The sequence below is a fragment of the Xenopus tropicalis genome, chromosome 8 (genome assembly GCF_000004195.4).
Source record: "Xenopus tropicalis strain Nigerian chromosome 8, UCB_Xtro_10.0, whole genome shotgun sequence".
Lineage (NCBI taxonomy): Eukaryota > Metazoa > Chordata > Amphibia > Anura > Pipidae > Xenopus > Xenopus tropicalis.
In genome coordinates this window covers 141,978,708-142,002,741 of record NC_030684.2, presented here as the reverse complement: position 1 = coordinate 142,002,741, position 24,034 = coordinate 141,978,708, and the positions used below count along the sequence as shown (strand labels likewise).

Below are 24,034 nucleotides of genomic sequence, written 5' to 3'. Positions count from 1 at the left end.
TCATGGTGGGGGGGGTGGACCAAGCCATATTGTAAGGGGTGTTTTGTCTGTTTTCAATGAATAGAAACAAAAAGGTGTTACTGTCACTTTAATTAGACCAATGATCCCTGAGAGTGACACAGGACAGCTAGGCAAAGCCGAGGAAACAACACTGGGCTCATTATTTCATAGAAAAGAAGGTATCTCTAGGGTAAGGTGTCCCTGACTTAATATTATGGGATGTTGCATCCATTCAGCCCCCCCCATCTGCTCTTGCTGATAGGAATTCCTGGGAAGGGAGGTTAAACAGAGGGAAGAATTGCTTGGAAGCCGGCCCGGAGCTGATAAGGTACAGGGTGGATGCGCTTATTGCCATGGTTACCGGCGGGCAAGTGTACACAATAGCAGGGAAGGGGAATGGCAGCCGCACTGTATCTAGCCCTGTGGCTCCTCCCCTTGCCTCATTGCATAAAGGTGTAGGCGTGGCCATAATGCTGGGATTCTGCCCCTTGTTTTCTAATTCTAGGTGGGAAGTGTGCAACGGAGCAGGGGCTATTTAGGGGGGAGTTTAATTGAATTTTCCCTTTTATCCTTATCGTACATGTTATTTATTTGGGAATTTCTTTCCTTTGATACTGACCCAGGGGGTACATTCCAGCCGGGTCCTTGTTAGTAATAATATAGATAATAAATCAGCGGGGGTCGGGGGGGAATGCTTTGTGCCATACAGTGCCGGGGTGCTGCACCTGGGGGGAACCGGATACAAGAGGCTCATTCTCATAACTATGTATTAAGCTGCCCATACACACTGTAGGGTAAAGCCCTAATAATAACCGATGGGAGGGGGGTTGTAACATGAAATAGTTGGCAGGCACCAATCATACGAAAGAGACATCCCGGAAATGCCCCCCCAGGATTTTATCCTTATCTGACTCTCACCTGTCTGACCGACTAAATGAATTATATCATCTATACCTGTTATAATTCAATTAAAAAATCTGAGCTGTCAATCATATATTGCCTGCCTAGAGGCGGGGCAGGCAATATATGATTGACAGCTCAGATTTTTAATTACAGTTACTTTCCATTCAGCACTTCCTAGAAGGCAAATGTATAAGATTTTGGGGACACAAAATGGCGTCTGGCTGTGACAATTCTGGGACTGAAGGATAAAAATATGGCATTAGGGTGGTTCCCAGGGGAGCAGATGGGGAATGATGGGGGGCAGTACTGGGATGGCATTAGGGTGGTTCCCAGGGGAGGGGAATGATGGGGGCAGTACTGGGATGGCATTAGGGTGGTACCCAGTGGAGCAGATGGGAAATGATGGGGGGCAGTACTGGGATGGCTTTAGGGTGGTACCCAGGGGAGCAGATGGGGAATGATGGGGGCAGTACTGGGATGGCATTAGGGTGGTACCCAGGGGAGCAGATGGGGAATGATGGGGGCAGTACTGGGATGGCATTAGGGTGGTACCCGGGGGAGCAGATGGGGAATGATGGGGGGCAGTACTGGGATGGCATTAGGGTGGTACCCAGTGGAGCAGATGGGGAATGATGGGGGGCAGTACTGGGATGGCATTAGGGTGGTACCCAGGGGAGCAGATGGGGAATGATGGGGGGCAGTACTGGGATGGCATTAGGGGGGTACCCAGGGGAGCAGATGGGGAATGATGGGGGGCAGTACTGGGATGGCATTAGGGGGGTACCCAGGGGAGCAGATGGGGAATAATGGGGGCAGTACTGGGATGGCATTAGGGTGGTACCCAGGGGAGCAGATGGGGAATGATGGGGGGCAGTACTGGGATGGCATTAGGGTGGTAGCCAGTGGTGCAGATGGGGAATGATGGGGGCAGTACTGGGATGGCATTAGGGTGGTACCCAGGGGAGCAGATGGGGAATGATGGGGGGCAGTACTGGGATGGCATTAGGGTGGTACCCAGGGGAGCAGATGGGGAATGATGGGGGGCAGTACTGGGATGGCATTAGGGTGGTACCCCGGGGAGCAGATGGGGAATGATGGGGGCAGTACTGGGATGGCATTAGGGTGGTACCCAGGGGAGCAGATGGGGAATGATGGGGGCAGTACTGGGATGGCATTAGGGTGGTACCCCAGGGAGCAGATGGGGAATGATGGGGGCAGTACTGGGATGGCATTAGGGTGGTACCCCGGGGAGCAGATGGGGAATGATGGGGGCAGTACTGGGATGGCATTAGGGTGGTACCCAGGGGAGCAGATGGGGAATGATGGGGGCAGTACTGGGATGGCATTAGGGTGGTACCCAGGGGAGCAGATGAGAAATGATGGGGGCAGTACTGAGATGGCATTAGGGTGGTACCCAGGGGAGCAGATGGGGAATGATGGGGGCAGTACTGGGATGGCATTAGGGTGGTACCCAGTGGAGCAGATGGGAAATGATGGGGGCAGTACTGGGATGGCATTAGGGTGGTACCCAGGGGAGCAGATGGGGAATGATGTGGGGCAGTACTGGGATGGCATTAGGGTGGTACCCAGGGGAGCAGATGAGGAATGATGGGGGCAGTACTGGGATGGCATTAGGGTGGTACCCAGGGGAGCAGATGGGGAATGATGGGGGGCAGTACTGGGATGGCATTAGGGTGGTACCCCGGGGAGCAGATGGGGAATGATGGGGGCAGTACTGGGATGGCATTAGGGTGGTACCCAGGGGAGCAGATGGGGAATGATGGGGGCAGTACTGGGATGGCATTAGGGTGGTACCCAGGGGAGCAGATGAGAAATGATGGGGGCAGTACTGAGATGGCATTAGGGTGGTACCCAGGGAGCAGATGGGGAATGATGGGGGCAGTACTGGGATGGCATTAGGGTGGTACCCAGTGGAGCAGATGGGAAATGATGGGGCAGTACTGGGATGGCATTAGGGTGGTACCCAGGGGAGCAGATGGGGAATGATGTGGGGCAGTACTGGGATGGCATTAGGGTGGTACCCAGGGGAGCAGATGAGGAATGATGGGGGCAGTACTGGGATGGCATTAGGGTGGTACCCAGGGGAGCAGATGAGGAATGATGGGGGCAGTACTGGGATGGCATTAGGGTGGTACCCAGTGGAGCAGATGGGGAATGATGGGGGCAGTACTGGGATGGCATTAGGGTGGTACCCAGTGGAGCAGATGGGGAATGATGGGGGCAGTACTGGGATGGCATTAGGGTGGTACCCAGGGGAGCAGATGGGGAATGATGGGGGGCAGTACTGGGATGGCATTAGGGTGGTACCCAGGGGAGCAGATGGGGAATGATGGGGGGCAGTACTGGGATGGCATTAGGGTGGTACCCAGGGGAGCAGATGGGGAATGATGGGGGCAGTACTGGGATGGCATTAGGGTGGTACCCAGGGGAGCAGATGGGGAATGATGGGGGGCAGTACTGGGATGGCATTAGGGTGGTACCCAGGGGAGCAGATGGGGAATGATGGGGGCAGTACTGGGATGGCATTAGGGTGGTACCCAGGGGAGCAGATGGGGAATGATGGGGGCAGTACTGGGATGGCATTAGGGTGGTACCCAGGGGAGCAGATGGGGAATGATGGGGGGCAGTACTTGGATGGCATTAGGGTGGTACCCGGGGGAGCAGATGGGGAATGAAGCCGGAGCTGACAGATAATATCAGGGAGGCGGTGTGTAATGTGAGATCCTGCAATGTGTTGGCCCATGAATATTTAACCTGCCCTTCACTTTTTGTTGGCCCCCGGCCGCTCTCTATCCCATGTTTATAGGAACAGGCCTACTGAAGAGCTTGTACCAATCATACACAGAACTGGCACATCCAAGTGACGTCACTATGGGCCCCTTACCAGACTGCTTGCGACCAGGCGCTTGCTTATTGGAACTGCCCTTGTGGCTTGTTCCATTGGGGGCTGTTGGTCTGTAATGGTCCGGCAGTTTGTAAGTAATTGTGACGTCCCTTTGGGGACCCAATTCGCTGTACAGCAGGCAGTACGGGAAGCAGAAAAGGCCAAAAAGGAAGATACGTTTTATACCAGGGACCCTCAAACTAAGGCCCGTGTGCCGGATACAGCCCCCCAAGGTCATTTACCCGCCCCTGCTGCGTCCTCACCCCTGGCTACTACCTGTCTGCTTCAACGTTGTCCTTGGCCCAGCTGGGGCAGATAGGTAGTAGCCAGGGGTGAGGCAAAGGGGGGGACTAACTATAGTCTGGCCCCCCAACAGTCTAAGGGACCATGAACTGGCCCCCTGTTCATAATTGCCACACAGAGGGAGATGGTAACTGGATCCTTACTGTACGATACTGGGGGTTAGGAGGACAGTCTAACAGCAATCCTGTAACCCCCTAGGCCTGCTTTATACTATACATGATTTCATGTCATGCTGGGCCAGGAGGGGGCTCAGGACAGGGTTAAGCAGGTCCCTAGCCATGGGGGCCCCCCCAGCTGTGACTATGGAGCTGCAGAAAGGCCCCTGTTTGCATTATTTGGAAGCCTGAGCAAGTGGATGACGTTAATCTCCTGCCCCACCCAAGCAGCCGCCTATTAGCTCACTTACACTAGCCGGGGCTTTGTCATATATCCCAGCGGTATTTGCTCTCTCTGTGTTTGGGGAGGGGCGGGGGGTTGCATTATGTACCCCTGTTACCCTTCACCCCTAGCAACTGGCTCCACAACACCCTCCGAAAAGACTGTAAGTGGCTTCTGTTTATAAATCCCTGTGTCCGTAAAGCAAAACCGCTCCGCCATTGGCACGGAGGGCAGGAAACCCCCAGAATTCCTTATGCTTCCTTCTCCTTCTCTTAGCTACGTCTACCTTTTGCCCTACCACTTCTCCTGGCAGGCAGTTCTTCACACTCACTACACCTTTCCCTAAGCTATAGTATAACTTGTAGTATAGTATAACTTGTTATTTCCCCCCCCCCCCAACTCCTGGGTAGCTAAAATCATTTACCTTTTGCTATTCTGAGACAATTTGCATTTGGTCTCAATGCTTTATTATTTGTGGTTCTTGAACTATTTAGCTTTTTGTTTCAGCAGCTCTCCAGTTGGGAATGTTTAGCTGCTATCTGGTTGCTAGGGTTCGGTTTAAACTAGCAACCAGGCCGTGGTTTGAAAGAGAGACAGGAGGGTCGAAATAAAAAGATAAGTAATAAAAAGTAACAATAAAATTGCAGCGATAGGTTTTTTTTCGCTGCCAGGGGTCAGTGACCCCCCATTTGAAAGCTTGAAGGAGTCAAATGGGAAAGGCAAATAATTCAGAAACTATAATAAATAAAAAATGAAGACCAATTGAAAAGTTACTAGGAATAGGCCCTTCTATTACATACTGAAGGTGAACCTCCCTTTTAACTTTCTGACCTCCGACTACCACATGTACCCAAAGCCCGGGGGTCTTTAACTACTACAGGTGGGAAAATGAAGCTGAGTATAGAGTGGGGACACACAGTAGGTATATACCAGGACTGGGACCCCTGCACACATTAGGCATATACAAGGGTAAGTATAGGTGTGTGGGTTAATATTATTAACCCTGTTGGTACACAGTAGGGACACACAGGGATTAGCCCAGGTATGTGCAGTAGATATATACAGGAAGTACACACAAGGCTTAAGGTGCCCATACACCTTCAGATCCGCTTGCTTGGCGAGCGGATCTTCTCCCAATACCCCCACCTACGGGTGGGCGATATTGGGAGAATCCAGGCTAATTCGTTCGTTTGGCCCTGGGGCCAAACGATCGAATTATAATGACAGGCATAGACAAAGTCAGTCCGGGGATCACATTAACGAGCCAATGCAGTCCCCGATCCGACTAGATTTTCTAACCTGCCCGATCGATATCTGCCCGATTTCAGGCCAGATATCGGTCGGGCAGGCCGGTCGGTAGTGCCCATACACGGGCCGATTAGCTGCCGAACCGGTCTAAGGGACCCATATCAGCAGCTAGAATCGGCCCGTGTATGGCAACCTTTAGTATTGGTATGTACTGTTGGTATATAGAGGGATTAACCCTGCTGGCACACAGTAGGTACACAGTAGGCACACAGTAGCGCTATGCACAGTAGGTACACAGTAGCGCTATGCACAGTAGGCACACAGTAGGTACACAGTAGCGTTATGCACAGTAGGTACACAGTAGCGTTATGCACAGTAGGTACACAGTAGCGTTATGCACAGTAGGTACACAGTAGCGTTATGCACAGTAGGTACACAGTAGCGTTATGCACAGTAGGTACACAGTAGCGTTATGCACAGCAGGTACACAGTAGCGCTATGCACAGTAGGTACACAGTAGTGTTATGCACAGTAGGTACACAGTAGCGCTATGCACAGTAGGTACACAGTAGCGCTATGCACAGTAGGTACACAGTAGCGTTATGCACAGTAGGTACACAGTAGCGTTATGCACAGTAGGTACACAGTAGCGCTATGCACAGTAGGTACACAGTAGCGTTATGCACAGTAGGTACACAGTAGCGTTATGCACAGTAGGTACACAGTAGCGTTATGCACAGTAGGTACACAGTAGCGTTATGCACAGTAGGTACACAGTAGCGTTATGCACAGTAGGTACACAGTAGCGTTATGCACAGCAGGTACACAGTAGCGTTATGCACAGCAGGTACACAGTAGCGTTATACACAGTAGGTACACAGTAGCGTTATGCACAGTAGGTACACAGTAGTGTTATGCACAGTAGGTACACAGTAGCGCTATGCACAGTAGGTACACAGTAGCGCTATGCACAGTAGGTACACAGTAGCGTTATGCACAGTAGGTACACAGTAGCGTTATGCACAGTAGGTACACAGTAGCGTTATGCACAGTAGGTACACAGTAGCGTTATGCACAGTAGGTACACAGTAGCGCTATGCACAGTAGGTACACAGTAGCGTTATACACAGTAGGTACACAGTAGCGTTATACACAGTAGGTACACAGTAGCGTTATGCACAGTAGGTACACAGTAGCGTTATGCACAGTAGGTACACAGTAGCGCTATGCACAGTAGGTACACAGTAGCGTTATGCACAGTAGGTACACAGTAGCGTTATGCACAGTAGGTACACAGTAGCGTTATGCACAGTAGGTACACAGTAGCGTTATGCACAGCAGGTACACAGTAGCGCTATGCACAGTAGGTACACAGTAGTGTTATGCACAGTAGGTACACAGTAGGGCTATGCACAGTAGGTACACAGTAGTGTTATGCACAGTAGGTACACAGTAGCGTTATGCACAGTAGGTACACAGTAGCGTTATGCACAGCAGGTACACAGTAGCGCTATGCACAGTAGGTACACAGTAGTGTTATGCACAGCAGGTACACAGTAGCGCTATGCACAGTAGGTACACAGTAGTGTTATGCACAGTAGGTACACAGTAGGGCTATGCACAGTAGGTACACAGTAGTGTTATGCACAGTAGGTACACAGTAGGGCTATGCACAGTAGGTACACAGTAGTGTTATGCACAGTAGGTACACAGTAGGGCTATGCACAGTAGGTACACAGTAGTGTTATGCACAGTAGGTACACAGTAGGGCTATGCACAGTAGGTATACACAAGGATTAGTGTGTTGGCACACAGTGTGTACATAGGGATTAGCTGATGTGCACAGTAGGAATACACAGTAGCTATACATATGTATTAGTGTTAGCGGGCAGTGGGTACACGTAGGGTGGCACACAGTAGGAATACACAGTAGCTATACATATGTATTAGTGTTAGCGGGCAGTGGGTACACGTAGGGTGGCACACAGTAGGAATACACAGTAGCTATACATATGTATTAGTGTTAGCGGGCAGTGGGTACACATAGGGGGGCACACAGTAGGAATACACAGTAGCTATACATATGTATTAGTGTTAGCGGGCAGTGGGTACACATAGGGGGGCACACAGTAGGAATACACAGTAGCTATACATATGTATTAGTGTTAGGGCTCTGGCACACGGGGAGATTAGTCGCCCGCGACAAAACTCCCTGTTCGCGGGCGACTAATCTCCCCGAGTTGCCATGACCCGCCATCCCACCGGTGAACATGTAAGTCGCCGGCGGGATGGCACACGCGGCGGCGCGATTTCCCGAAATCGCCGAAAAAGACTTGCGAGGTGGGATGGCGGGTCATGGCAACTCGGGGAGATTAGTCGTCCGCGAACAGGGAGTTTTGTCGCGGGCGACTAATCTCCCCGTGTGCCAGAGCCCTTAGCAGGCAGTGGGTACACAAAGGGGGGCACACAGTAGGAATACACAGTAGCTATACATATGTATTAGTGTTAGCGGGCAGTGGGTACACATAGGGGGGCACACAGTAGGAATACACAGTAGCTATACATATGTATTAGTGTTAGCGGGCAGTGGGTACACATAGGGGGGCACACAGTAGGAATACACAGTAGCTATACATATGTATTAGTGTTAGCGGGCAGTGGGTACACGTAGGATGGCACACAGTAGGAATACACAGTAGCTATACATATGTATTAGTGTTAGCGGGCAGTGGGTACACGTAGGGTGGCACACAGTAGGAATACACAGTAGCTATACATATGTATTAGTGTTAGCGGGCAGTGGGTACACATAGGGGGGCACACAGTAGGAATACACAGTAGCTATACATATGTATTAGTGTTAGCGGGCAGTGGGTACACGTAGGGTGGCACACAGTAGGAATACACAGTAGCTATACATATGTATTAGTGTTAGCAGGCAGTGGGTACACATAGGGGGGCACACAGTAGGAATACACAGTAGCTATACATATATGTATTAGTGTTAGCGGGCAGTGGGTACACATAGGGGGGCACACAGTAGGAATACACAGTAGCTATACATATGTATTAGTGTTAGCGGGCAGTGGGTACACGTAGGGTGGCACACAGTAGGAATACACAGTAGCTATACATATGTATTAGTGTTAGCGGGCAGTGGGTACACATAGGGGGGCACACAGTAGGAATACACAGTAGCTATACATATGTATTAGTGTTAGCGGGCAGTGGGTACACATAGGGGGGCACACAGTAGGAATACACAGTAGCTATACATATGTATTAGTGTAAGCGGGCAGTGGGTACACATAGGGGGGCACACAGTAGGAATACACAGTAGCTATACATATGTATTAGTGTTAGCGGGCAGTGGGTACACGTAGGGGGGCACACAGTAGGAATGCACAGTAGCTATACATATGTATTAGTGTTAGCGGGCATTGGGTACACATAGGGTGGCACACAGTAGGAATACACAGTAGCTATACATATGTATTAGTGTTAGTGGGCAGTGGGTACACGTAGGGGGCACACAGTAGGAATACACAGTAGCTATACATATGTATTAGTGTTAGCGGGCAGTGGTACACGTAGGGGGGCACACAGTAGGAATACACAGTAGCTATACATATGTATTAGTGTTAGCGGGCAGTGGGTACACGTAGGGGGGCACACAGTAGGAATACACAGTAGCTATACATATGTATTAGTGTTAGCGGGCAGTGGGTACACGTAGGGTGGCACACAGTAGGAATACACAGTAGCTATACATATGTATTAGTGTTAGCGGGCAGTGGGTACACGTAGGGGGGCACACAGTAGGAATACACAGTAGCTATACATATGTATTAGTGTTAGCGGGCAGTGGGTACACATAGGGTGGCACACAGTAGGAATACACAGTAGCTATACATATGTATTAGTGTTAGCGGGCAGTGGGTACACATAGGGGGGCACACAGTAGGAATACACAGTAGCTATACATATGTATTAGTGTTAGCGGGCAGTGGGTACACATAGGGGGGCACACAGTAGGAATCCACAGTAGCTATACATATGTATTAGTGTTAGCGGGCAGTGGGTACACGTAGGGTGGCACACAGTAGGAATACACAGTAGCTATACATATGTATTAGTGTTAGCGGCAGTGGGTACACATAGGGGGGCACACAGTAGGAATACACAGTAGCTATACATATGTATTAGTGTTAGCGGGCAGTGGGTACACATAGGGGGGCACACAGTAGGAATACACAGTAGCTATACATATGTATTAGTGTTAGCGGGCAGTGGGTACACATAGGGGGGCACACAGTAGGAATACACAGTAGCTATACATATGTATTAGTGTTAGCGGGCAGTGGGTACACATAGGGGGGCACACAGTAGGAATACACAGTAGCTATACATATGTATTAGTGTTAGCGGGCAGTGGGTACACATAGGGGGGCACACAGTAGGAATACACAGTAGCTATACATATGTATTATTGTTAGCGGGCAGTGGGTACACATAGGGTGGCACACAGAGGTATCTATGCCAGAGGGCACACACACAGGGGTATATGATTGTCCCAGACAGCGGGCACTTTACATTCCAGTTGGAGAGCACTCAGGACAGACGAGAGATTACACACAGGAGAGGAATTGCTCCTGTATAAACAACCCTGCCCCTGGGGCCCTTTACAGTGCAGCCTCATAGCGAGGGCAGAGAGTGGCCATGTTGGCTACCGGGTACCTAGTGCCTTGCATAGTCGCTACACATGGGCCTCAGAAAGCAAAATGCCTACCTGCGCCAGTTGTGACTCCCTAACTCTTTATCCTCACTTACTGTCATTATTTGCTGCCACGCTGATATCTGTGTATATATATATATATATAGATATATAAACCGAATAGAAATACATTGAAAGCGTAGAATGACCTATTCCAAGCAACTTTTCCATTGGTCTTCATTATATATGTGTTATAGTTTTTGAATTATTTTCCTTTCTATTCCAGCTTTCAAGTGGGGGTCACTGACCCCGGCAACCACTATTGCTCTGTGAGGCTCCAGTTTTATTGTTATTGTTACTTTTTATCGCTTTCTTTTCTATTCTTAGCCTCCTTCCCTGTTCGTATCACAGTCTCTCATCCACACCACACCACCGCTAAGGTAACTTGGACCCTAGCAACCAAATAGCTGCTGAACTGAAAATGAAATAACTAAAAAACTACAAGTAATAGAAAATGAAGACCAATTGCAAATTGTATTGGGATGTCACTCTCTACATCATACTGAAAGTTAACTCAAATGTGAACAAGATTTGGCCAGTGCCTCGGCTAATATTTGTTCAGCCAGGTCTGTGCCACGGTTAATATTTGTTTCCCACTTTCCTGCCAGGTCCGACTCGGGGGGGTCACGAGGATATCTCCCCGGCTCTGTTGACTCTGCCACCCTCCTGGCCAGGCTATTATTAAAGGGGTGATTCAGCTTTAAATTAACTGTTAATATGATTTAGACATTGATATTCTGAGACAATTTGCAATTGGTCTTCATTTTTTATTTGTAGTTTCTCAGCTTTTAGTTCGGCAGCTCTCCAGTTTGGAATTTCAGTAGCTCTCCGGTTTCTAGGGTCTTGTTTACCTTAGAAACCAGACCGTGGGTTCAATGAAAAGGCTGGAATATGAATAGGGGAGGGGCTGAATAGAGAGATAAGGAATAAAAAGTAACAATAACAATAAAACTGGAGCCTCACAGAGCAATAGGTTTTGGCTGCCGGGGTCAGTTATCCTGTTGCTAGGGCTCAAATGACCTTAGCAACCACAGGGGTTTGATTGAGAGGCGGGAATATGAATAGGAGAGGGGCTGAATAGAAAGACAAGGAATAAAAAGTAACAATAAAACTGGAGCCTCACAGAGCAATAGGTTTTGGCTGCTGGGGTCAGTTATCCTGTTGCTAGGGCTCAAATGACCTTAGCAACCACAGGGGTTTGATTGAGAGGCGGGTATATGAATAGGAGAGGGGCTGAATAGAAAGATAAGGAATAAAATGTAACAATAAAACTGGAGCCTCACAGAGCAATAGGGTTTGGCTGCCGGGGTCAGCGACCCCCCCCCATTTGAAAGGCAAATAGTTTGAAAACTATAAAATATAAATAATGAAGACCAATTGCAAAGTTGCTAGGAATAGGCCATTGTATAATATAAGGTACTTACCCTACAGATACAATTTATGGCATGAAATAAATAGATAAAAATAGACTCATGGTATGTGGAAAATGCGCTCTCCGGCCCGGCCGCCATTGTGTTTACCTGTGTGTGTTTGTAAGTTTGTTTGATTAGTAGGCCGGTCCACAACCCTTTAAAACCCCCCCCCCCCCCTCTGTTCATGACTTGGGCCAGCCCCCTTTGTCTTGAGGCCTTTTGCACGGAGGGGGGGGGGCGCAGCACCCTTCTTCTAACTCTTTGCAGCTGTCAAACTTTTGTACATTACAGAATGGCCAGTCCCAAGCAACTTTGCAATTGGTCTTCATTATTTATTTTTTATAGTTTTTATACTAATCCTGCAGCTTTCAAATGGGGGTCACTGACCCCGGCAGCCAAACCCTATTGCCCTGTGAGGCTCTCCAGTTTTATTGTTATTGTTACTTTTTATTCCTTATCTTTCTATCCACATCCTGTCCTATTCGTATATCAGTCATTCATTCAAACTGCTGCCTGGTTGCTAAGGTACTTTGGACCCTAGCAACCAAATGGCTGCTGAAATTCCAAACTGGAACAAAAACTGAAATAATTACAAAAAAAACTCCAAATAATACAAAATGAAGACCAATTGCAGAATATTACTCTCTACTTCCTACTAAAACTTTACTCAAAGGTGAACGTCCCCTTTAATAGATGCAAGTTTTTTTTTCCATTTATTTTTGTCGAATTCAGCATAATAAATAGGCCCCTTAGTCTCTGGAATAAGGCGATTTGCTTTATCGTTGGCAAAGGGAACATTTATACAGGGCTGGGGAATCAATTCTTTATTGCACCAACTGATACGGATCAGGAGGAAGTAGTTGGTGCAATAAAGAATTGATTCCCCAGCCCTATAAATGTTCCCTTTGCCAACTATAAAGATGTAATCCCAACCTTTGCTCTATTACCATGTAGTCATCCATTATTTTCCTGTACTGTATCTTCCCCCTCTGCTTGTGTTTCATTAATAATATACTAAATGGATGTGATCAATCCGTGTAATGGGACGGTGTTGCACACGTATCCTGTCAGGGCACACGTGTCCCTAGAGAATGAGGCCTGGGGCCTTTAAATCTACCGTCCAATGAAACGCTGTCGGATGAGTTTACAGGAGGAGTTCCTGCTTGGCACGCATTGGCTCAGCTCAGCTGCTGCTTTGGTATTGGCAGCCAACCAGGCAAGGGCTGGGCTCCTGGAGGCGGGGCTTTCAGGTGTATTGTCCCAGGTGTGCAACCTGCCAGGTAAGGGATCCTATTGCTGAAGGCGAGAGGGAGAGCAGCCCTCCTGTAACCTGTGTAAGTTGGGCAGTAGGGGGGTAGCAGTGGGTCTGTGTGCGTGCCGGGGGGGGCACTTCATTTATACATTGTAGCTGTTTACTCAGCCTGTCCCTGCTGGTTCTGACTACTGAAATAATGTAGCCGATAAGAACCAGGTAAGGCATTGGCTGGCAGAGAGTTACAGTTCTGCCTGTGGGAGTCGCAATCAGCAGTGCAGGAAAGGAAAGGCAATATTCTCATATTTGTATGAGAATAATGATACATTGTAGCTGTTTACTCAGCCTGTCCCTTGCTAGTTTCTGCACTGCTGGTTCTGACTATTGAAATAATGTATCCGATAAGAAGCAGGTAAGGCATTGGGTGCAATGGAGACTTGGCTGGCAGAGAGTTACAGTTCTGCCTGTGGGAGTCGCAATCAGCAGTGCAGAAAGGCACAGGCACACACTGCTTTATATTAAAGTGATATTTACCCCCCACGTAGTGGGTTGGACTTACCAAACTCATGTAGGAAATTCATTTTCAGAACCAGAAACATAGAAAACAAATGAAAAACGTCATTATTTGTGGTGCACTATTTAAACAATAAAGGGGTTGTCCAGCTTATAATGATGTAGAGCTTGAAATTCTAAGATAAATTGCAATTGGTCTTCATTTTTAATTTTCCGTGGTTTTTCCGAATTGTTTTGCTTTTTGTTCCAGGTTGGAATTTCAGCAGGTATCTGGTTGCTAGGGCTCAAATACCCCAGCAACCAGGCAGTGGTTTTTTTAATGAAAACATAATAGGAATGGAAGAGTGTCTGAATAGAAAGATAATTCATAAAAAGTAACAATAACAATAAAACTGGAGCCTCACAGAGCAATAGGGTTTGGTTGCCGGGGTCAGTGACCCCCATTTGAAAGCTGCAAAGAGTTATAAGAAATTACAAATGAAAACCAATTGAAAAATTGCTAAGAATTGGTCGTTCTATAATATACTAAAAGTTAACATAAAGGTGAACCACCCCCCCCCCCCCCCTTTGTTGTTGTTTTGCATGTGTCCAGCCTGAAATGTAAACTGTTATCTGGTTGCTAGGGGTTTGCTGACCCCAGCAACCAGGCTTTTTGTGACTGACAGTGAAAGATACACAGAGATAAGTGATACAAAATGCTTTAATGCACTAATTAGGGGCGGATCCTTATACAGAACTTGCTAAAAGTGTGGTAATTATGTGCAGGCCGGGGGCAATAAGTGCAGAATACTGGGGTAAAATGCATTCATCCTTTGCCCCCGGAGAGACACCCCTCCTGCTTTTGTGCCGCGTCTGAAACCTTGTTTTATTTCACATTACGGATAAACCACAATATCTGATTCACCAAACTGATAATGAAAGAGCGACAAGTTCAGAGGAAGGGCAGATATCTCTTTAACCCACAGTATTCTATGTACTGTAATGTCACCCCCACCCACACACACACAGGATGATTCCTCTACTGCCTAAATCAACTTCTCTTGTATGTATTGTAAGGATATTAGCAGTTATACAGGGAACTCTGAGTATCACTCATGTATTATAAGGGATAATGTACCCCCTACTGTAAATGATAAGGATATTAGCAGTCACTGAGGGGTTCTGTGCCCATATAAAGGCACAAGGCTGCAGGCTGAGTTATACAGGGAACTCTGAGTATCACTCATGTATTATAAGGGATAATGTACCCCCTACTGTAAATGATAAGGATATTAGCAGTCACTGAGGGGTTCTGTGCCCCCCATATAAAGGCACAAGGCTGCAGGCTGAGTTATACAGGGAACTCTGAGTATCACTCATGTATTATAAGGGATAATGTACCCCCTACTGTAAATGATAAGGATATTAGCAGTCACTGAGGGGTTCTGTGCCCCCCATATAAAGGCACAAGGCTGCAGGCTGAGTTATACAGGGAACTCTGAGTATCACTCATGTATTATAAGGGATAATGTACCCCCTACTGTAAATGATAAGGATATTAGCAGTCACTGAGGGGTTCTGTGCCCCCCATATAAAGGCACAAGGCTGCAGGCTGAGTTATACAGGGAACTCTGAGTATCACTCATGTATTATAAGGGATAATGTACCCCCTACTGTAAATGATAAGGATAATATCCTGTCACTGAGGGGTTCTGGGACCATATAAAGGCAAACTCCACGTCCCAAGCATTCTGGATAACAGGTCCCGTACCTGTAATATGACTCATTTATTAGGACAGTAGGGTTCCCATGTCAGATCTCCCATCCCCCTCAGTCCCTGTGGGTTAATAATCACCCCCGACCAGTCATTATTGGCAGTTAATCTCCGGCGGAGGTTGCACAGGTTAATGATGGCTGCCTGTAGGCCCCACTGCTGAGCCCCCGGCTCCTTTATTCTCCTGTAATCTGTTGTGTCACGCTTCACTAGGTGTCTCCCAGGGACAGTGGCTCCCTGACGTCACTCACTGGCTTGGGTTACAGGCCGGAGACTGGAAACCAGTCCCTTATCCACGTGTATCTTCAACCAGCCCCTCCATCAGGATACCCTGTAATTACCTGCCCCAGTGGAGCTTACAATCCAATTATCCTGTTGCACACAGCCTGGGGATCATAGAACCTGGAGAAACCCCTCACAAAGATGGGGGTATGAGCTTCATTGAACCCCAGTATATCCGCCCTCTGATTCTTTTTATTACTTATATTATAAAGGGGTGGTCGGAAACAACCCTGATGCGCTGAAAGTAAGTTTAACTTACCCTTGCTCAGGGAAGGGGGTTGGGAGGGTGGCGGGGACCCCTTCATGGGGTTAGGGGGCCACAGTAGGGGCCTCTTGGGGGGTGCGGGGACCCCTTCATGGGGTTAGGGGGCCACAGTAGGGGCCTCTTGGGGGGTGCGGGGACCCCTTCATGGGGTTAGGGGGCTACAGCGGGAGCCTCTTAGGGTGCCCGGGGACCCCTGGGTCAGCACCCCCCAGTGCGCCCTGCACCCCCCCCCCACTCCAGTCCAACCCTGTTTAAGTTAACTTTTAGTAGGTTAAAGAATGCCTTATTCCTGGCAACTTTGCAATTGGTCTAAATTATGTGTTATATTTTATGAATGATTTGCCTTCCTCTTCTATATCTTTCCAGCTGTCAAATGGGGGTCACTGAACCCGGCAACCACTATTGCTCTGTGAGGCTCCGGTTTTATTGTTATTGTTACTTTTTATTCCTTATCTTTCTATTCAGCCCCTCTCCTATTCATATACCAGCCTCTCATTCAAATCACTGCCTGGTTGCTAAGGTAAACAAGACCCCAGCAACCAGATAGCTTCACTTTTAAATGAACTTTTAGTATGATATAGAGAGTGCTATTCTAAAAATTTAACCTACAGTTAAACCTCCCCTTTACTACTAAGTTATACTGAGTCTTCCTCTTCTGTTTGCAGGTAAAGGGAATGAGACAAACGGTAGAAGAGGGTTGAATCAGAGTGTCTTCCTATTGGGCAATGCAGCTCCTAATCCCACACCCTGCTGGTAGGTAGGTGAGTATCCGGAGCTGAATTCAATTCTTCTTAACATAAGGCGGGTAACTAATCTCCCCAAAACCCTTTCTACCTGCAGTAAAGGGAATCGCCAGTAGAAAGGCCTACTTTGGTTTTCCAAAGTTGCATGAAGTTGCCTTCAGGAGGTCTCTCCTTCATGGGCACAGAGCCCCCCAACCCTCACAGGTCTCTCCTTCATGGGCACAGAGCCCCCCAACCCTCACAGGTCTCTCCTTCATGGGCACAGAGCCCCCCAACCCTCACAGCTCTCTCCTTCATGGGCACAGAGCCCCCCAACCCTCACAGCTCTCTCCTTCATGGGCACAGAGCCCCCCAACCCTCACAGGTCTCTCCTTCATGGGCACAGAGCCCCCCAACCCTCACAGGTCTCTCCTTCATGGGCACAGAGCCCCCCAACCCTCACAGCTCTCTCCTTCATGGGCACAGAGCCCCCCAACCTTCACAGCTCTCTCCTTCATGGGCACAGAGCCCCCCAACCCTCACAGCTCCCTCCTTCATGGGCACAGAGCCCCCCAACCCTCACAGCTCTCTCCTTCATGGGCACAGAGCCCCCCAACCCTCACAGCTCTCTCCTTCATGGGCACAGAGCCCCCCAACCCTCACAGGTCTCTCCTTCATGGGCACAGAGCCCCCCAACCCTCACAGGTCTCTCCTTCATGGGCACAGAGCCCCCCAACCCTCACAGGTCTCTCCTTCATGGGCACAGAGCCCCCCAACCCTCACAGGTCTCTCCTTCATGGGCACAGAGCCCCCCAACCCTCACAGGTCTCTCCTTCATGGGCACAGAGACCCCCAACCCTCACAGCTCTCTCCTTCATGGGCACAGAGCTCCCCAACCCTCACAGCTCTCTCCTTCATGGGCACAGAGCCCCCCAACCCTCACAGGTCTCTCCTCCATGGGCACAGAGCCCCCCAACCCTCACAGGTCTCTCCTCCATGGGCACAGAGCCCCCCAACCCTCACAGGTCTCTCCTTCATGGGCACAGAGCCCCCCAACCCTCACAGGTCTCTCCTTCATGGGCACAGAGACCCCCAACCCTCACAGGTCTCTCCTTTATCTCCCTCGCATTAGGGATCTCGCTTTCATGGGTACAAATCTTCCCAAAATATAGATTGGTTTCCTTACCAATGGTTTTTGTTTTTATGCCACAGCTTGGATGTTCTTAAGGGCCCCAGAATGAATGATGCAGAAGTGTTTGTGACTGGTGGGGAAGCAGGACCCTTCATGGCGAGGGTTCCCAAACAGCGCTGCCTCTCTGCCTTGGACCCACGGATGCCCAGCGAGGAGGACTTGCACAATGAGGAGCTGGATGGGTTCATTGCGGTGCCGCTGCGCAGATCCTGCCGCCTTCGGTCATCCATGCACACGATAGATGCATTCCGCCGGCACAGCTGGGAGCCAGGCAAGCGAATGCAGGAGATGGAGGCAGACTATGAGGATCTCAGGTACATCCCTGTATAAAGGGACAGTATAGTTACGGCGCTTTGGAGTAGTTGGAACCTAGCGAGTACCCTGGGCCAGTGCTAATATATTGACTATTCTAGAAATGTAAAGTCAATATGAACCCTATAAATTATCTTTCCCCCAGTTATGGTGGGACCTATGACACCCATAGTGGGGTGCTAGCATGTAGGAAATAACAGGCAGGGTTATGAGCCCCCTGACGTAACACGCAGACAGTCGTTTCTTCCGTGTGCTTCTCGCTTCAGCCACTTCTGCAATCGCTGCAGGAAACAGCAATGGAAGGCGGCTGTCGTCTCCAGCGCCGGGGCTTGTCTGCGTCGGCCACCGATCTGCACACCCGGTACCTAGGCCGGTACGTCAGCCTTGTGGCTCGGGGTGCGGGGTATTAGCAATGGGGGTGCTGGCTCTTTAGGTAGAGGCTCTGTCTATAACTGTCATTCTGTTCCTCCAGAGAGGAAGCTGGTGGTTTCTCAGCTACTGAGACACTGACGCTGAAAGAAAATGACAATATGTCTGGGTGACTTTTTGTCTCATTGTTGGATATATTCAGTGTCTGTGTCTGTGACATTTCATTGGTAGTGAAACTGTTACTCAACAGCACCGAACGTATACGGTCACTGTTATTCCCACTATCAGCCAACTCCAGTCACTGAGCTTGGTATCTGCGCCCAGTAACTGCCCGGTACCCGCTGCACCCTAAAGCCTCGGCCATGATACAACTGTGCTCAGCTGCTCCTGTTTCTCACTTTTTTGCAGCCAGAGTTTAAAGGGTCTGGACCCTGAGGAGATAGAAGGGAATATGGGGAACAGGAGGGACCCCCGTCGCACTCCGATCATCAGCAGCACGGATGAGCTGGAGTCCTGGCTTTCTACTCGAGGGGAGGATCAGGAAGTCACGCAGGAGGTGAGGGATCCTAATAGTAACATTCTGTGCTTCTTCTACATCTGTAGCTTTTAGACTTATTAGAAACATTGGGGGAACAGTCACCCTGCTATAGTTCCAGGGGTACCCAGGGCACAAATAAGCACTCACCCCAAATCCCCCCCCTAACTGGCCTTCAGGCTTGGTCCCCTTAGCCCATAACAAGGTTACAGATATATAGAAACATTGGGGTAACAGTCACCCCGCTATAGTTCCAGGGGTACCCAGGGCACAAATAAGCATTCACCCCAAATCCCCCCCTAACTGGCCTTCAGGCTGGGCCCCCTTAGCCCATAACAAGGTTACAGATATATAGAAACATTGGGGTAACAGTCACCCCGCTATAGTTCCAGGGGTACCCAGGGCACAAATAAGCACTCACCCCAAATCCCCCCTAACTGGCCTTCAGGCTGGGCCCCCTTAGCCCATAACAAGGTTACAGATATATAGAAACATTGGGGTAACAATCACCCCGCTATAGTTCCAGGGGTACCCAGGGCACAAATAAGCATTCACCCCAAATCCCCCCTAACTGGCCTTCAGGCTGGGTCCCCTTAGCCCATAACAAGGTTACAGATATATAGAAACATTGGGGTAACAGTCACCCCGCTATAGTTCCAGGGGTACCCAGGGCACAAATAAGCACTCACCCCAAATCCCCCCTAACTGGCCTTCAGGCTGGGCCCCCTTAGCCCATAACAAGGTTACAGATATATAGAAACATTGGGGTAACAGTCACCCTGCTATAGTTCCAGGGGTACCCAGGCACAAATAAGCACTCACCCCAAATCCCCCCCTAACTGGCCTTCAGGCTGGGCCCCCTTAGCCCATAACAAGGTTACAGATATATAGAAACATTGGGGTAACAGTCACCCTGCTATAGTTCCAGGGGTACCCAGGGCACAAATAAGCACCCCAAATCCCCCCCTAACTGGCCTTCAGGCTGGGCCCCCTTAGCCCATAACAAGGTTACAGATATATAGAAACACTGTAGCACATAGGGGGTCCCCCAGCTTTAAGCAGTGGGAATTATGAAAGCCTATTGCAGCCCATTTAGATGTTAGCTCTGCAGGGCAGGGTCTCGGTGTATCTAGAATTAAGGATCCCTTTCTAGAATGTTCTCTGTTTAAACCTGAAGGAACTCAAGTATAACAGGCTGTCGGTAGATCACTGAACCTGTATGTGCTTAGCAACAGAATCGTTACATACACGGGATTATGTAATAGACGAGGGTTATGCAAGAAATTCAGTTGTTAAATGAACAAATATATATTTTATATCCAAACACTAAGGATATATTAAACTACTCAGATCTCTATGGGTAAACTCTTCCCTAAGGAGCTTACACTCTAGTGGTATAATGGGAGACCCTGTCCCAAGGAGCTTACACTCTAGTGGTATAATGGGAGACCCTGTCCCAAGGAGCTTACACTCTAGTGGTATAATGGGAGACCCTGTCCCAAGAAGCTTACACTCTAGTGGTATAATGGGAGACCCTGTCCCAAGGAGCTTACACTCTAGTGGTATAATGGGAGGCCCTGCCCCAAGGAGCTTACACTCTAGTGGTATAATGGGAGGCCCTGCCCCAAGGAGCTTACACTTTAGTGGTATCATGGGAGACCCTGCCCCAAGGAGCTTACACTCTAGTGGTATAATGGGAGACCCTGCCCCAAGGAGCTTACACTCTAGTGGTATAATGGGAGGCCCTGTCCCAAGGAGCTTACACTCTAGTGGTATAATGGGAGACCCTGCCCCAAGGAGCTTACACTCTAGTGGTATAATGGGAGACCCTGCCCCAAGAAGCTTACACTCTAGTGGTATAATGGGAGACCCTGCCCCAAGGAGCTTACACTCTAGTGGTATAATGGGAGGCCCTGCCCCAAGGAGCTTACACTCTAGTGGTATAATGGGAGACCCTGCCCCAAGGAGCTTACACTCTAGTGGTATAATGGGAGACCCTGCCCCAAGAAGCTTACACTCTAGTGGTATAATGGGAGACCCTGCCCCAAGAAGCTTACACTCTAGTGGTATAATGGGAGACCCTGCCCCAAGAAGCTTACACTCTAGTGGTATAATGGGAGGCCCTGTCCCAAGGAGCTTACACTCTAGTGGTATAATGGCTTTGCATACAGTATGGAACCTGCCTTAGGGACTGACGCTTGTTTCACGTTGTGGTAACTTCATTTTTAGGAACACGCCAAGAAGCTGCAGGCCTACCTCTTTTCCCAGCAATATCTGTACAACCCCCTCTCCAAATCTGTCTCTATGTCCGGCATCGACCGCCCCTTCTGCTACCCCGACGGTGAGTAACTATAGCAACATACATTTATATCCTGAAGATTCACATAATATACAGTTTGGTCATTTCCCTATGGGACCAGACTGTAAATTATATCCTTATAAACAGTGCTTAGTGATCATCAGTTATAATTGGAGCTTAGTGATGTAATTTCTTTCACATGACTCACTGAAACTTGTATATTACAATAAATAAAATATAAAAAAAAGATATTAAAAGTCACCTCGCATTCAGCCTCATGCTTTTATATGGCCATGGAACCCCTCTGTGCCTTATAATATCCCTATATGTTACAAGAGGGGGTACTTTATTCACTATATAATATACAGGAGCCACAAATAACCTTCATATCGCCATGGAACCCCTCTGTGCCTTATAATATCCCTATATGTTACAATAGGGGGTACTTTATTTACTATATATTATAAGGAACTCCTTGGGGACTCATAATATCCCTATATGTTACAATAGGGGGCACTTTATTCACTATATATTATAAGGAACCCCTCTGTGCCTTATAATATCCCTATATGTTACAATAGGGGGTACTTTATTCACTATATAATATACAGGAGCCAAAAATAACCTTTATATGGCCATGGAACCCCTCTGTGACTTATAATATCCCTATATGTTACAAGAGGGGGTACTTTATTCTCTATATAATATACAGGAGCCACAAATAACCTTTATATGGCCATGGAACCCCTCTGTGCCTTATAATATCCCTATATGTTACAATAGGGGGCACTTTATTCACTATATATTATAAGGAACCCCTCTGTGCCTTATAATATCCCTATATGTTACAATAGGGGGTACTTTATTCACTATATATTATAAGGAACTCCTCGGGGGCTTATAATATCCCTATATGTTACAATAGGGGGTACTTTATTCACTATATAATATACAGGAGCCACAAATACCCTTTATATGGCCATGGAACCCCTCTGTGCCTTATAATATCCCTATATGTTACAATAGGGGGTACTTTATTCACTATATAATATACAGGAGCCACAAATACCCTTTATATGGCCATAGAACCCCTCTGTGCCTTATAATATCCCTATATGTTACAATAGGGGGCACTTTATTCACTATATATTATAAGGAACCCCTCTGTGCCTTATAATATCCCTATATGTTACAATAGGGGGTACTTTATTCACTATATAATATACAGGAGCCACAAATAACCTTTATATGGCCATGGAACCCCTCTGTGCCTTATAATATCCCTATATGTTACAATAGGGGGCACTTTATTCACTATATATTATAAGGAACCCCTCTGTGCCTTATAATATCCCTATATGTTACAATAGGGGGTACTTTATTCACTATATAATATACAGGAGCCACAAATAACCTTTATATGGCCATGGAACCCCTCTGTGCCTTATAATATCCCTATATGTTACAATAGGGGGCACTTTATTCACTATATAATATACAGAAGCCACAAATAACCTTTATATGGCCATGGAACCCCTCTGTGCCTTATAATATCCCTATATGTTACAATAGGGGGTACATTAGTCACTATGTATTGCAGAGTAGGCAGTGATGCCCTTTTTCAGGTGCTGCACCACAGTGGCCACTAGGGGGAGTGCCAAGCTCAGAGGAAAGGCCCATGTGAGTAGCAGCCGTACCCTTGGCTACAGGCATACAATCCCAGGCTAATGTATAACAAAGGGAAGGTATGTGTGTGTGTCGTGAGAGTCAGTGCCGACCTTTCCCACACTGTGTGTATCGCAGGCAGGGAACTCCTCTCCCAGCTGTGTGTACTTATCAACACAAACAGCCACTTCTACGGCATAACTGCCATTCCTTGTCTGCTCAGCCGTGTACCCACCACTCCACTTACTGCAGCTGCTTTGCACTGGTCGCAGCCTGTTGGCCTCTTTAAGTGCCCAGTACAATGGGCTCGCTAATCTGATAAGGGAGCCGGCTGTAAAATGCATCAACCAAGGGCCTTATGGGCTGTGGCAGTTGATAAATCTTATATGCCGCCCCCTACGTGAACTGATTGTTAGCCTCGGTGGCAAGCAATGGGATCATCCCACCCAAAAATATACTTACTCTCCAGCATTCCCAGTACCCAGAGCCTCAAACAGCCCCCCCCCCAGCCCAATAAATAGTGACTGTCTGTGGCACCTTACAGCCCCCCTGGCATTCCCAGTACCCAGAGGCACAAACAGCCCCCCCCCCAGCCCAATAAATAGTGACTGTCTGTGGCACCTTACAGCCCCCCTAGCATTCCCAGTACCCAGAGGCACAAACAGCCCCCCCCAGCCCAATAAATAGTGAGTGTCTGTGGCACCTTACAGCCCCCCTGGCATTCCCAGTACCCAGAGGCACAAACAGCCCCCCCCCAGCCCAATAAATAGTGACTGTCTGTGGCACCTTACAGCCCCCCTGGCATTCCCAGTACCCAGAGGCACAAACAGCCCCCCCCAGCCCAATAAATAGTGAGTGTCTGTGGCACCTTACAGCCCCCTGGCATTCCCAGTACCAGAGCCTCAAACAGCCCCCCCCAGCCCAATAAATAGTGACTGTCTGTGGCACCTTA

At 48.5% G+C, this 24,034-nt stretch overlaps 1 protein-coding gene across 3 annotated transcripts in view; it reads left to right on the top strand.

The window, feature by feature from the left end:
• The window catches only part of arhgef2 (Rho/Rac guanine nucleotide exchange factor 2), a 107,766-nt gene that overhangs the window by 21,507 nt on the left and 62,225 nt on the right, over positions 1 to 24,034 (top strand). Inside the window, exons 1-5 of one of the 3 annotated variants that reach the window (XM_031890301.1) lie at positions 13,166 to 13,203; positions 16,654 to 16,749; positions 17,923 to 18,216; positions 18,992 to 19,139; positions 21,348 to 21,459. In XM_031890301.1, the coding sequence (XP_031746161.1) occupies positions 17,948 to 18,216; positions 18,992 to 19,139; positions 21,348 to 21,459 (529 nt within the window). In that variant the 5' untranslated portion in view covers positions 13,166 to 13,203; positions 16,654 to 16,749; positions 17,923 to 17,947. Of the gene's footprint in view, positions 1 to 13,165; positions 13,258 to 16,653; positions 16,750 to 17,922; positions 18,217 to 18,991; positions 19,140 to 21,347; positions 21,460 to 24,034 lie in introns of those variants that run through there. The other 2 variants (XM_031890302.1, XM_031890300.1) reach the window with 2 other exon arrangements.